The 13,702-nt window shown below is 37.2% G+C and overlaps 1 protein-coding gene and 1 long non-coding RNA gene across 2 annotated transcripts in view; one reads left to right on the top strand and one right to left on the bottom strand.

The window, feature by feature from the left end:
- Window positions 1–4,942, bottom strand: part of LOC115210836 (Golgi apparatus protein 1) — an 86,110-nt gene extending 81,168 nt beyond the window's left edge. Inside the window, exon 1 of the mRNA XM_029779589.2 lies at window positions 4,548–4,942. Within this exon, the coding sequence (XP_029635449.1) occupies window positions 4,548–4,904 (357 nt within the window). The 5' untranslated portion in view covers window positions 4,905–4,942. The remainder of the gene's footprint in view (window positions 1–4,547) is intronic.
- Window positions 1,799–2,282, top strand: LOC118767777. Its single transcript, XR_005003702.1, has 2 exons — window positions 1,799–1,926; window positions 1,976–2,282. It is a non-coding gene; the product is annotated as an uncharacterized LOC118767777 (long non-coding RNA).
- Window positions 4,943–13,702: the final 8,760 nt, after the last annotated feature.

Genomic DNA, 13,702 nt, shown 5'->3' with positions numbered 1-13,702 from the left:
CTATGAAAACTAGAAATAATTAAGGTAGGCATACTTCATTGGAAGTGCCATGTTAGTGTGCATGAATGGTGAAGTAAAAATCCTCTGAAAGATATACTGGGTATAAGGGAAATGAGATGTAATGTGTAAGAGAGGAGACTGCAATGATAAGGGAATGTGATGTGAATGGAAGAAGACAGCTGCACAAGTGTCAAGCACTCTAAGTTAATGGTTTAGTGGAAGGAACTGAGGAAGACTTGGGATGAGGTAGTGAAAAATCATTTCAAGATATTACATCAGATAACGGAAATAACAGAGGACCATATTAATAAGGTGGTGCTGCAGAAGACCTAACTTCCAATGCAAACTTGGAAAAAGACTTGTTAAAATAGTGGGAAACTCCACACACTATACCTTTACCTATTGTTCTGTGCATGCAGTCCACTGTCCGGGAACATTGGGCCTCACTGAGGAAATGACTAGTGACTGGGACCTTTGGAAATATGCTGTGTTTGAGAATACTCGACAAGCCAAGTGAGACCATAACCTCATGGCCTATGCCAGGGGTGTAACCAGCCCACTTATGTGTACCTTTCCTTCATTGGATACTAAACTCTGCTTGTGAAGACCTGTTGAGGCAAGTGAAATCGAAATCAAATTCAATGACTGGCATCCGTGCTAGTGGAGCGCTAAGAGCACCATCTGAGCGTGATCATTACCAGAGCAACAAACTGGCTTCCATGCCGGTGGCACATAAAAAGCACCATTCGAGCGTGATCATTACTTGCGTGGCCTTACTGGCATGTGAAAAAACATTCAAGTGAGGTCGTTGCCAGTGCCACTGGACTGGCTCCTCTGCAGGTGGCACATAAAAAGCACCATTTGAGTTTGGCCGTTGCCAGTACCACCTGACTGGCCCTCGTGCTGGTGGCATGTAAAAGCACCCACTACACTCTCGGAGTGGTTGGCGTTAAGGAAGGGTATCCAGCTGTAGAAACTCTGCCAGATCAGATTGGAATCTGGTTCACCAGACCTCAGTCAAATTGTCCAACCCATGCTAGCATAGAAAGCGGATGTTAAACGATGATGATGATGATGATTACCATCATCTCGCAATAAGTCTGTTTCATCAATTGTGGAGGATCTCTTTTGCTTTGGAAGCTACAAGGTGACCCCACCACCACCAATGCTGCTCTCACAAAAAAACACTCAGAACACACTGGAAATGGTAACTGATTTGAGTAGCAACAACACAGATCTTGAGAGAGCTCTTTAGTCATACCAATAACAAAGTAACTTCTATAATGCTGGTACCATAAAAAAAATACACCCAGTATATTGTGTAAAAGTGGCTGATGTTAAGACATCCAACAATAGAAACCATGCCAAAAATAAGACATTAGATCAAGACATGAACTACTGGCTCATTGGATCCTGTTGAACTATCCAACTCGTGTTTGAATGTAAAATGAACTTAGAATGATGACAGTGATACACACGTTATCATCATCATCATTTAACATCAACTTTTCCAGGTTTGCATGGGTCAGACAGAATTTGTTGAGGTGAATCTTCTATGGTCGGATGCCTTTCCTGTTGCTTACCTTTTTTGTTTTTATGGTAGAGTGGAAATGCATCACTTCCATGGTGTATTATGGCTATTCTAAGGGATAAAGGTGGTTTTAATGAATGGTGTGCTATTTTGATGTCTCTCGTTGAACATGGATACAGTTTTTCTTGGAGTTTTTTTCTCTTTAATATCTTTGTTTTGTTTCATTCAGAAATCCTGCCTGTATGTACACACATTTTATGGCTATGTCTGAGGAGAAAAGACAGTGCTCATGAACTTATTCAGAACCAAGATCAGTGGACAGACGTTATATTTAAACCCAGTCCAACAGCTTTCAACAGCACGGACTTTGCAACCACAAGGTTCTAGGACTGACGGTATTTGGTCAAGTATGTGTTTAGCCCCTTGTGGGTAATAAAGAAATAGGTATTTGGTCAAGTCCTTTTACGTTCTGAATCGAATCCCATTTCCACATTCGGTAACCCATATTAAAATGTGCGGTTAGCAAAAACTGGATCATTACATTGTCAAGGCGAGTTGGCATTAATTTGACCAAATCCTCGGAATGCACAGTTTTTGCAACGCCACAATAGAAACGAATCAAAGAAGAAGCTCGTACCCGGTTGCTCAACCTGCCACAAACAGCAGTCAAATCTCCCTTGAATCACGCTGAAGCTTTTTTTTTAGGGTGCCATATTGAATAATGTAGAACTACATGCACATTTCTGTTTTGAAAAAAAAAAAAAAAAAAGGTGGCGAGTGGTTACGATCAGGGCTGAGCTGGTGTTGAGACAACCATAAGGATGGACCTTCGAAACGTTTGTTCTTTATTCTTAGATATACGTAAACTCCTTAAATTTTGTCAATCGTGTATTCAAATTCCGTGCTTAAAATGAATGTCAATCACGATAAAAAAAAATCATTAAATTTCTTTAAGAACTGAATATCATTCAAGAGCCAACTGTGAACTGGATATAGTAAGGTAATGCAGAAATAATGCATTTGATGTTGTTATGGATACTGGACACATCCGTGACAGGACATGTAGGAGTCAAATGCGCTAATTATTGCTTAACAATGATCATTTCTAATTTGGTTGAAAATGATGCAGTTGGATGAGCTTTTAATATTTACACAAACAGTATTAAAGAATGAAGGTATTATGTTAATTTGTTCAATTCGAAGTATTTCCCTTTCTACATGTCGATTTTTTAAATCCTCTACAACTTCAAAAGAAACACAAACTTACAAATCTGAGGAAACTATTTCACGATGGGCTGTGAAAACTGCTCCTAGTCATTCTAACAATCTCATTATCAAATAGCTAACAAGCTACACTACCAGAGGTTACAAAAAAATAAAGAGAAAAATCTGCCAAAATCGCCACCTACATGAAAATCAAAAGGGGTTTATTTCACGGATCTTTTAATGAGAAAAATCTGACAAGCAGATGCAGACATCTTCTATGACGTTGACAGTGCTATTAAAAAAAAATGAAGTGTAGATCTTGTCAACAGATTTACCTCGGGACAATATGCGTCTAAGTTTATAAACGTAACCAGGAATTCTACAGACATGAACTATTAGACCACTTTCAAAAATGCTTGAAATGGCGATCAATAGTGTTTAGATTAGGATTTTTGTTTTTAAAATGACAAATGAATTAAAAGCAACAAGAAGGGATAGGATCCTGGGGATAAAACAGCAAGCAAATACAGAATGCTTGAATCCCCAAATGGATTAAGAATAACATTAAAGATATGTCTTAATAGAGTAACCTTTAAAATAAATTCATAGAATAGGGAAATCTGGAGAAAAATCTAAAGTGAATGAATTAAAACAGTAAATTCTCATTGACTGGTATAACTTCAAATAGTGAACTATAATTACATTTGGATCAAAGCCGTGTTTCAAAGCGAAGCCAAAACACATACATCCTTTAATATCATTTATAATCGACAGAAAACGTATACTACAAACGATAAATGAACTGGAGTTCAATTTATAAATATATATATATATATATATATATACTCTCACACACAACACATGTGACTCGGTGGTTTATTAAACACTAAGAGGCTATCATTTAAAAAAATCCGTGAATTTTCTGTCCACTACACAGAAATTATTCATTCATTTGTAATATTTTCGTTTGCCGATTCCGAAAAAAAAAAACTGCCAAAGAGTATCTATAAACAAGACTTCATTTTCGTTGATTATCTAAGCAGAAACGAATATGAATTATAATTGTCTATAGATTCTAAATGTCTTGTGTGTGAGTGCGTAAAGAAAATATAAACAAACTAAAAATTCAACAACGAAAATTAATGTTTTTAAAAGTTTCGATGAAATAAATGGGTTTTGATTGATGATGTTTTGCTTGATGTACAAAAGTGTACAAAAAAAAACCTAGAATATAATTCATGAGCATTCATTCAATACCACGAGCGAGAGAGAGAAAAAAAAAAACGTTTTTTTTTGTTTTTTTTTTTAAGTTTCCAGTCTCTATAATTCGGAGTGTTATATCGAGATGCAACACGAAAATTTGATAGAAATAAACAAAAGCATCTTAGCTCGGAATTTTCATTAGCGAAAAATAATAAACAGAGAGTGTTTGCTTTAAATTATCCTTATAGCAGATTAGAATTATAAATGAGGAGGTATAAAAATGTTTTCTTCAAATATTAGGCTACAGAGCTTTTTGGAGGAAGATTCCGACTCAAAATCTTGGACTAAATGAACAAAAATATAAATACAAGTCACCCACAGAGCTATGAAAATATAAAATGCTTTTCAATCGACTTTCAACTATTGTTATTCCTTTCTTTTTTAATCTATAATTTTGTCACATCTTTACTAATTTAATTGTTTCGAATGAAACATTAACAAACTTAATACGTATATATATATATAAAATAAATTTTGACAAATGTAACACTACCAAACTGCATGTAATACATTCAAATTGTATGAAAGTAAGCTTAGTGTCCCTTACCTTTAAGTCATTTTGCAAGCATTCTAATATTTCAATATTATTTTCATATGTGTTTTTGCTACAATATAGACTGACTTCAGTTTTACATTCACGAGATTCAAAAATCTTTAAAGGTGGACGTTTCCTGGCACTACGTACATGGTGAGGACCTAGCTTTCTTTCCTTATGTGCACCTGGACTTCCTACTGTAGAAATTATTTTATGTTTCTTTACCGAATCTTCAATAATATTTCGTTTCATTTCACTAGGGATATCTACGCCATAATCCTTGCGTCCAAATGCATAATTAGAATGCATTGTAACCATGAATAATAATAATAAAATAACGTGTGAGTGAACACGTACGGAGACCGCCATGTTGTTTCCGTACTACATGCTGTTGTAGATATTAATCCACATGTAATCAAGTCTGAACTACATCACTTTATGTGACAAAATTTCTGAGTTACAAGAAAATAGTTCTGTAAATTTGCATGGATATCTTCAAAAATATCTTTGAATACAAACCAGTTATCAATATATTTGTAAAGTATCTTATTATTACTTTAGAAAAAAAAATATTTTAATATATTTACAATGCGAAATAAACTAAAGGTCTATCAGGAATTCTTTTTTTAGCTCTCATTGAGCTTGTCAAAGAAATTTTAATTTATGTTGTTCTGTAACTCAAGCAGCTTCACGCAACGAATTTGCCGACTGATCAGTTAGAAGCGATTCAGTAGTCTGGAAAGGTCAAGTTTCGATTCCATCTCAGTCCGGAATCAACATGCCGATTCTGTCATACTATGTTTTGTATGAGATTTGATTAATATTACTAATAACACGTAATCTGTTCGTACTGTTTTCCAGATGTGGTCAACTGTTGATAGCTACAAATAATTGTAATGTATTTGGAGATGTCAGTTTAGCACAGCATGGGTTCCAAAAGGCAAATTATATTATAGTTATTTTAAGTATGCATACTTAGGAAAATGCAATCGCTATCTACATCCTTAAGTCAATGTTATACCAGTAGATCACAATTGCCGTTTCCACTTTGTCTCAGTTACTGGCTCTGCTCTTCTGGACTCACAGCTGATGCAATCCACCCATCTCTCCCATTTTTGTAATTTTTACCAAGAAACACTCCTCAAGCTTGGCATTAAATGCCTTACTCAACCCTGACTTGTCTGATTTGCTGATCCCTACAGGAATTAACTGGCATAAGTTCTAGCTATTCAGCAACAGCTTTTACTTCATCTATGTAGAAGGGTTACCTCGTCCATCGCCAACTACAAACAAATGTATATTCTGTTATGGGTTAGATAACAGTGCATAAACATGTTTTACATAGTGGTTAAATAAACTAAATACAAATGATTTTGATTTACACAATCCATCTACATAATGAAACGTATCTCATTATTATGAGACAAGTGGGGAATCTTTAAGTTGTTCAACTTGTTAGAAATAGCTGCCAACTCTCCTTCAAGCTACACCTTGCTGTCTTGAACAAGGTGAGAATGCTTATCAATCTTATATTGCCCAAAAATGGCAGAGTAATCATAACATGCTTTTGATCATAGGTGTACTCAAGCATGCTGACATGAAATAAGCACAAACAATAATATCTGAAATATTTTGCAGGAGTATCTCAGTATTGTGGTGCATTTGGTAATCAATATCATCAAAAATTCTGGTTATTGGGCTAAGAATAGGCATGTCATTGTATAGGCCATGGTTAGCTCTAAATGAGCAGTACTACAATTTAAAGTATTCAGACAGTGACCATCCCCCTTTTTTTTCTTAAACAAGTGAGAGTATTTTTAGGAAGATTTTAATATTCAAGTCGAGGCAGCATGTGTGTATGTGTGAGGGGATTCTCATTAGATCAAAGAACTGAGAAAGGTACTAAGCAAAGGCTGGCTTTCTTGAAAAGTTGTTCGGTAGGAAATAAAGAGAAAAAAATAAGTAAGAGTATAATCAGATATTTTTAAAATACAATTTTGATCAAGATAGGAAGAATAGTGCTCAAGACTTTTTTGCACAATCTCTGAGACAAGTGAGACTAATGTTCAGTTTGAATATCTGAAGGTTGTTAACTGAGGTGGAGAAGAATTATAGTTCTAGGGAGGAAGGATTAGGCAAGTCATTCAATAATAGCAGCTGGAATCTATGGATGAGCTGATTAAACAAACATAGAGGTAACAACAGGAAGGGAGACTGGTGGGTCAAATGAATCTGGGTGAAGGGTATATGCAGTTACCTAGTTTAAAAGAACATAGGCTGTGGTACAGCAAAAATTCTCAGCACCTGGGAGCAAGAACACTTTTGGCACCCCCACCCTAACAGGCATGATAAACCAGAGGGAATTTTGTATGTCTTCACACTTGCATTTATCCCTATTTGTTATCCCTATGTGTGGAAGAGACAGAGTAAAGAAATTGCACATGTTAGAAGTCGCAGTTTGTTGATGTGTAAATATTTGCCAATCAGCTGAAGGCTCTTCTTTTGGATTGTGTGTGCAGCAACATCTCAGAGATGTGAGCAGTACTATCCAGAATTAACACTAACATAGCCAAAAACACTGTTAACAACTAGTTCTCTGTCAGTTTGTACCTTCTTTGTTGTCTGTATTGCATGGTACATACCAATGAGAAATCATCTAACTGGTTGCTCAGTCTGATAAAGAATAGCAGCCAAATCTTTTTTCAATCATACCTTACAGAAAAGGTAATCTGGAACTACACGGTTATCTTGGTTGGAATACCTTTGATCAAAGATCTCTCAATCAAAGTTGATCTGAATTTAAACAATAACAATAAAATCATGTAGTTTGAGACCAAATTAAACATAGATGATCTGATCAACATCATCATTATTTTGGCATCCATTTTTCTCTTCTTTCCTGGGTTGCATAGGTCTTGTCCAGAACAGAATCTTATTATTTTTTGAATATCTTTGTCATCTCCTTTGTGAGGTTTAGTGTCTTGAAATCAGCTTTTCCACCTTTGCCAATGTCTTCATCAGTCAGCTTCTTCTACAACTACCTTCCACTTGAATATCTTGTTTCTTCTTTATTCAGCTGCCATTATTCATTTCTGTTGCATTCATTCTGTACCAGAACAGTCTTCTGCTTAGCTCACTGCAACTGATTCCTCTTCTATGCAGTTTTCTTATCAGCTTGTTTATACTTCATCACTAACATTACAAATCCACTAGAACATGCTTGCTTCATTTCTCTCCAGCTTTCACATGCCCTCTTCATTCATTGCCCACGTTTCACTACCATGCAACATCACACTTCATATGAAAACTGTATATACTCTTCACTTGAAGAAAGTGTTCCTTTGTTCGCCAACAGATATAACAGATTCCTTCTCTCTCTGGCTACTGTATTTTCAACAGTCCTGCTGCCATTGTTAATTAGACCAACTACATATAAAGGCCTTCTAAACAATATGAAGTAATTTATTTCATAGATGTTCTTACTGCTAACTACTCATGTGCATTTAAGACTTACAAAGTCTTCCCTTTTGGTCAGCTTACTTGTGATCCTACTATATTTCATGTGCAGCCATAATTAACACTAGACACACCACAGGGAATTACTAACTATTCTTTTTTTACATATCTTTTTCAACTCTCTTTTTTCATGTTATATTTACTTATGTTTATGAGGCTTTTTTCTTATTAACTTTGCTTCCATACCTGCAATTTCTTCTCTAAATCTCCAATAGAACTAGCTATGAGAACTAGATCACTGGCTTACAGGAAATTTCATGGTCAGTTTTAAATTTCTGGAGAACTACAATAAATAGAAGAAGGCTGACAATCAAGCCTTGACAGACCTGAACATGAAATTCCTCATTGAATTTAATCCTAGCTCTCATATTGCTGACTGCATTTTTGTATGTGGTTTGCAAAGCTGTCTCAAGCCAGTCATCTATACCTTGCTTTCTTAAAGACTATCAGGTCACCAGCATGGTACTCTGTCAAAGACCTTCTCCAGATCAACAAATGCTTGGTATAGTGGCTTACTCTCAGCTAAGAACTTCTCTTGTAGTTGTTTTGCTGAGTAGAGATCATCAGTGATGTCTCATATTGGCACAGATCCAAATTGCATCTCTACTAAGCTAAAATCCTGCAAATTAGTCTAGCAAAAGCTCTTCCTGTTACTTTCATTAGTTTGATAGCTCTATAGTTTCTTCTTTATAGAGCATCTCTTTTGCCCCTGTGGCAAGTGACGATGAAACTTCAGTGAGTAAACCCACTTGCACTACTGTCTAGATTGCTCCTTACTTCACCAGATATGTCTGTCAATAGTAAATGCTTTTGAAAATAATTCGCACCTCTACGCACTGGATTCCACACCTGAAATTTTTGGAGTTGCAAAATTCAATATTGCACCCCATATTTACCTTTCCCAGGCTTAGAAAATAAGAACAAAGAACTAAGATATATAAAAAGAAAACACCCAAAATTCCTAGAAAGATATATTACTGAACTAAAGCATCCTCAACATTAAAGGTGTGGCTTTGTGGTAAGAAGCTTACTTCCCAACCACATGGTTCTGGGTTTAATCCCACTGCGTGGCACTCTGAGCAAGTGTCTTCTATAGCCTCGGAACAACCAAAGCCTTGTGAGTGGATTTGGTAGATGGAAACTGAAAGAAGGCCACCGTGTATATATATATATATGTGTGTGTGTGTGTATGTTTGTTTATATATATATGTATATATTTATGTGTCTTTGTTTGTCCCCACCCACCCACCATCACTTGACAATCGATGCTGGTGAGTTTACATCCCCATAACTTAGCAGTTAAATAAAAGAGACCAATAGAATAAGTACTAAGCTTACAAAGAATAAGTCCTAGGGTCGATTTCTGGAGTAAGTGTAACAAGAACACACACAAAAATGAAAAGTGTTGCTGAAGAGGTCACAGATGTGTGATGAAAGATTCCTGGACAATAGACATGAGTTAAACTAATAAAATAAGAACAGTTATAAACAAATGAAGAATAGAAATATATAGTGCATGTGTTTATTTGGCAAAAAAAAACACAAAAAACGACCATCTCGAAATACAACAATATCTGTTTCAGCACACGATTTCACATTAGGAATCTTGCAAAATGAATTGATAAACGTGTATGTGTGTGTGTATATATATATATATATATATATAGATATAGATATAGATTTAGGGATATTCTTACCGAGAAATTTGATGATAGGGAGGAGGACATACAGTCCTGGGACATAGAAGGCAGCTGGGAATTCCTGCAAGACAGCTTGCTGAGCACCACAGGCCAAATCTGTGGCTGATGCAAAGTCCCTACCAGACTTAGGTAACATGGTAGTGGAACAATACTATAGACCAGGCCATTGGAGCAAAGAAACAGGCCTGGAAGAGTCGGGGTAGCAAGGAGAATGTATCAGATAACCAAAAGGGAAGTTAGGAGATAGGTATATATAGCCAAGGGAGTAGCAGAAAAAAGTTTGCCAATGTTCAGTGACGTGAGGACCAAAGAACTGAAGTATTTTGGATTGCAAGACACTGTGTAAAAGAAAACCGTGATGTCATAGGAGAGAAATGTGTCCAATGGATGATGGTGCCCTTCCTAACATCCCCTCTCAGTGGCATGGACTTAGTGCTTTTTACATGGTACAAGCACAAGCGAAGTCAGTTTTGGCAAGGTTTTTACAGCTGGATGCCCTTACAAATGCCAGTCATTTTACAGTGCGGATTGGGTGCCTTTAAGTGGCACCTGCACTGACAGGGTCACCAAGTACTTGCAAGACAAAAAAATTCTCTTTTGAGAGGAGGTGATCTTGTGTTGGATTATAGTGGGACAGAGAGACAGAAACAAGTGTCTTACAGTAAAGGAGGTACAAGGTTAGCCAGCCGGAGAGAGAGAGAGAGAGAGAGAGAGAGAGATCAGGAATGGAGACAGAAAGAGGTGCACTGCTGCAAAGGAACTACATGGTTACCCAACCTGAGGGAAGTGCAGGAGAAGGAGCAGAAGAATGGGAAACAGCAGGATAGAGATGGTGGCAAGAGCCAGAGCATACCCTTGAGGGTTGAACGTCATAATAAAAGTGTAGGATATTATGAAGGAAGCATGATTAAAGAATTTGGAGGGGAGTGAGTGGCAAAAACCTGGGTATATATAGAGTCGGAGGGCTACCGGATAGCAATGTTACAGAGGGACAGGGCCATGAGGACAGGATTGGGAGTGAGAGCTATGCATAGTGTATGAAGGAGGAAATGTGAGGAAGAGAAGAGATGTAGATTGATTTGTTAGGGGTATGGTATGTGAAAAATTTTTTTGTTACGTCTGGTTGGAACACACAGGCTGGAGGCAAGCAAATAGCAATGATACAGTGAGACAGGGTGTGTGGGAAGAACACACAGGTTGGGGACTATTGGAGAACAATGATACAGTGGCACAAGGGCCAAGCGGACAGTATTGGAGAGTGGGAGGTAAGCAAAAGAGATTAAAATACATATTTCCTGGTACATATTTTGTACACTACGGAAATCACTCTCTGGACCCTGTCCTCCAAGAAGTTGGATCTATGGTTGCCATGGACATCGATGCATTGAACTTTGTTCACCAAATCACCATTCTTCTGAAAGCACTATGGAACAGCCTTTGTGATAAAAATGTCATCCTGTTGCAAGCCTGTGTCTGTTGCATCAAGCGAAAGAATGTTCAACACACTTTGTTGTTTGAAGACCTGACTCTGTACCACAATAACACAACATTGTCTAATACACTATGCTGTAATGTATGTACATAAAATCTTGTGCAAGGAAAACACTTTGGACATCCTCTTGGAAAACTTCATCACCAAAAAAGTGAGTATAGAATAAAATTTGGAGTGATTTGAAACATTACTTTTCCTTGTACAATAATAAAAAAATTATTATACCTGTGTTTGATTTGATATTAAGATTGACAAAATCTTGGCCTTGCTTGTATAAACATTTTGGAACTGAGTTTGCACCCACTAAGCAAATTCCATTCCCAGGCCACTGTCCACACTGTTTGCACCAGTAAGGTCAATAGGAAAAAGAAATGCAGCAGCTGTCTTAAATAGAGACCATGAAGCATGACCTTTGAACTTTAGGTCTCACCGAGGAAATGACTAGAGACCGAGACCTTTGGAAGTATGCTGTGCGTGAGAAGACCCGGCAGGACAAGTGAGACCATAATCCATGGCCTCAGTCCACTTATGTATACCTTTCCTTACACAAAATTCTACTTGTGAAGACCTGTTGAGGCAAGTGAAAATCAAAATCAAAATCAAAATCGATCAACATCAATGGAAATAGTAGCTGTGATACCAGTACCAGTGGCACATAAGAGAACCATCCGAACGTGGCCGTTTCCAGCGCCGCCCCAACTGGCATGTAAAAAGCACCATCTGATCGTGGCCATTGCCAGCTTCGCGTGGCCTCCGTGCTGGTGGCATGTGAAAAGCACCATCCGATCGTGGCTGTTTGCCAGCCTCATCTGGCACGTAAAAAGCACCCACTACACTCATGGAGTGGTTGGCGTTAGGAAGGGCATCCAGCTGTAGAAACATTGCCAGATCAGACTAGGCCTGGTGCAGCCTTCTGGCTTCTCAGACCCCAGTTGCACCATCCAACCCACACCAGCATGGAAAGCGGACACTAAACGATGATGATGATGATGTTGAGATGGTGTTCTGCCATCAATCTGTAAAGCATGGTTTCTGAGACAATGGGTTCTGCAAAACTCAGTCCTCCTATGTGTATCAGCTGTTACTAGTTCTTTGGTGATTTTAGAGAAGTTAACCTGTGATGTACCAGCATTTTAAAAGTTATATGTAGGTAACTATAATGCAACATTGTTAATTTTTTTAAAAATGTGTTTATGCTTACTGTATTCAGGATTTAAAAAACCCATTTACTGTTGTTATGAAATAATGATTATTCAAGTAACCAATATCCATAAAGTGTTGCTAAGGCAATGACCACACCCACACGTATGCATGTACATACATGCACATTTACACACAAACACACACACACACACACACAGATGTATTAAGTGGTGACCAACAGGACAGATTCGATATTCATGTATAGAACATGCCTTTTTTACCTATGTGCCTCTCTTTCCACTACCTAACCCCCACCCCCAATACCACCACCACATCTTGTATTTTATACTCTTCAATTAATCAGTCAGTTGTTACAAACACATACACATACAGAGACACATATGCAGATTGAGGAAAGTAATGCAGTTGCACAATATAGATTTCCAAGAAGACGGAACACAAACTTACCACAAATTTATGTAGGGTTTTCGCAGTAATTTCTGCTTGAGTAATTAATAAGTACATAGATTTGATCATTATCGTTTTAATCTCCCCTTTTCCTTGCTTGCATGAGTTGGACAGGATTTATTGAGGCCGATTTTCTATGGCCAAATGTCTCCAGCCCTCAACTGTTTCCTAGCCAGGTTGTATTTCCCCATGGCCTGATATGTTTTAGCAGAATATTAAAAATGAATGGCACTGCATGTATGACAGTGTTACTTACTTACTACTATTATTTGATGTTAAGACAAGGAGACACAAAGGCACACACACACACACACACACCACACACACCACACACACACACACACGATAAGCTTCTTTCAGTTTCCATCAATCAAACTCACTCACAAAACTTTGGTCAGCTCAGGGCTATAGTAGATGCTAAGTGCAGAACTGAACTCAAAACTGAGGTTGGGAAGCAAATTTCTTGACTACATACCCACACCTACACATATAAGAACATTAATTATGGGTATATATTCTGTTGAACTGGTGGTGTCTGGTAGCTTAAGCTAATATTACATAATTTTTAATTGCCTTCTGTTTAGGCAACAATAAATGTGAATTGGTTGTTAAAAATAATGTATAATATTGGTGTTATATGGTTTAGTGACTTTCCTAATGTATGCATAGTGAAGATGAATGTTTTAGGAAATAATAATTTTTTTAAAATCAATAAATTACATTTTATTTACATCCCCAGTGGATAAATGGTAAAATACCAACAATAATTCAAGTGCTAATATGCAAAACCTGAGTGATATGAATGGAAGAGGCATTACATAACTTGAGCCTATAGAAAATTTATCTGC

Source organism: Octopus sinensis, linkage group LG1, assembly GCF_006345805.1.
Source record: "Octopus sinensis linkage group LG1, ASM634580v1, whole genome shotgun sequence".
NCBI lineage: Eukaryota > Metazoa > Mollusca > Cephalopoda > Octopoda > Octopodidae > Octopus > Octopus sinensis.
Note: the sequence above shows the minus strand (reverse complement) of the source record. Positions and strands in the feature narration are given on the sequence as shown.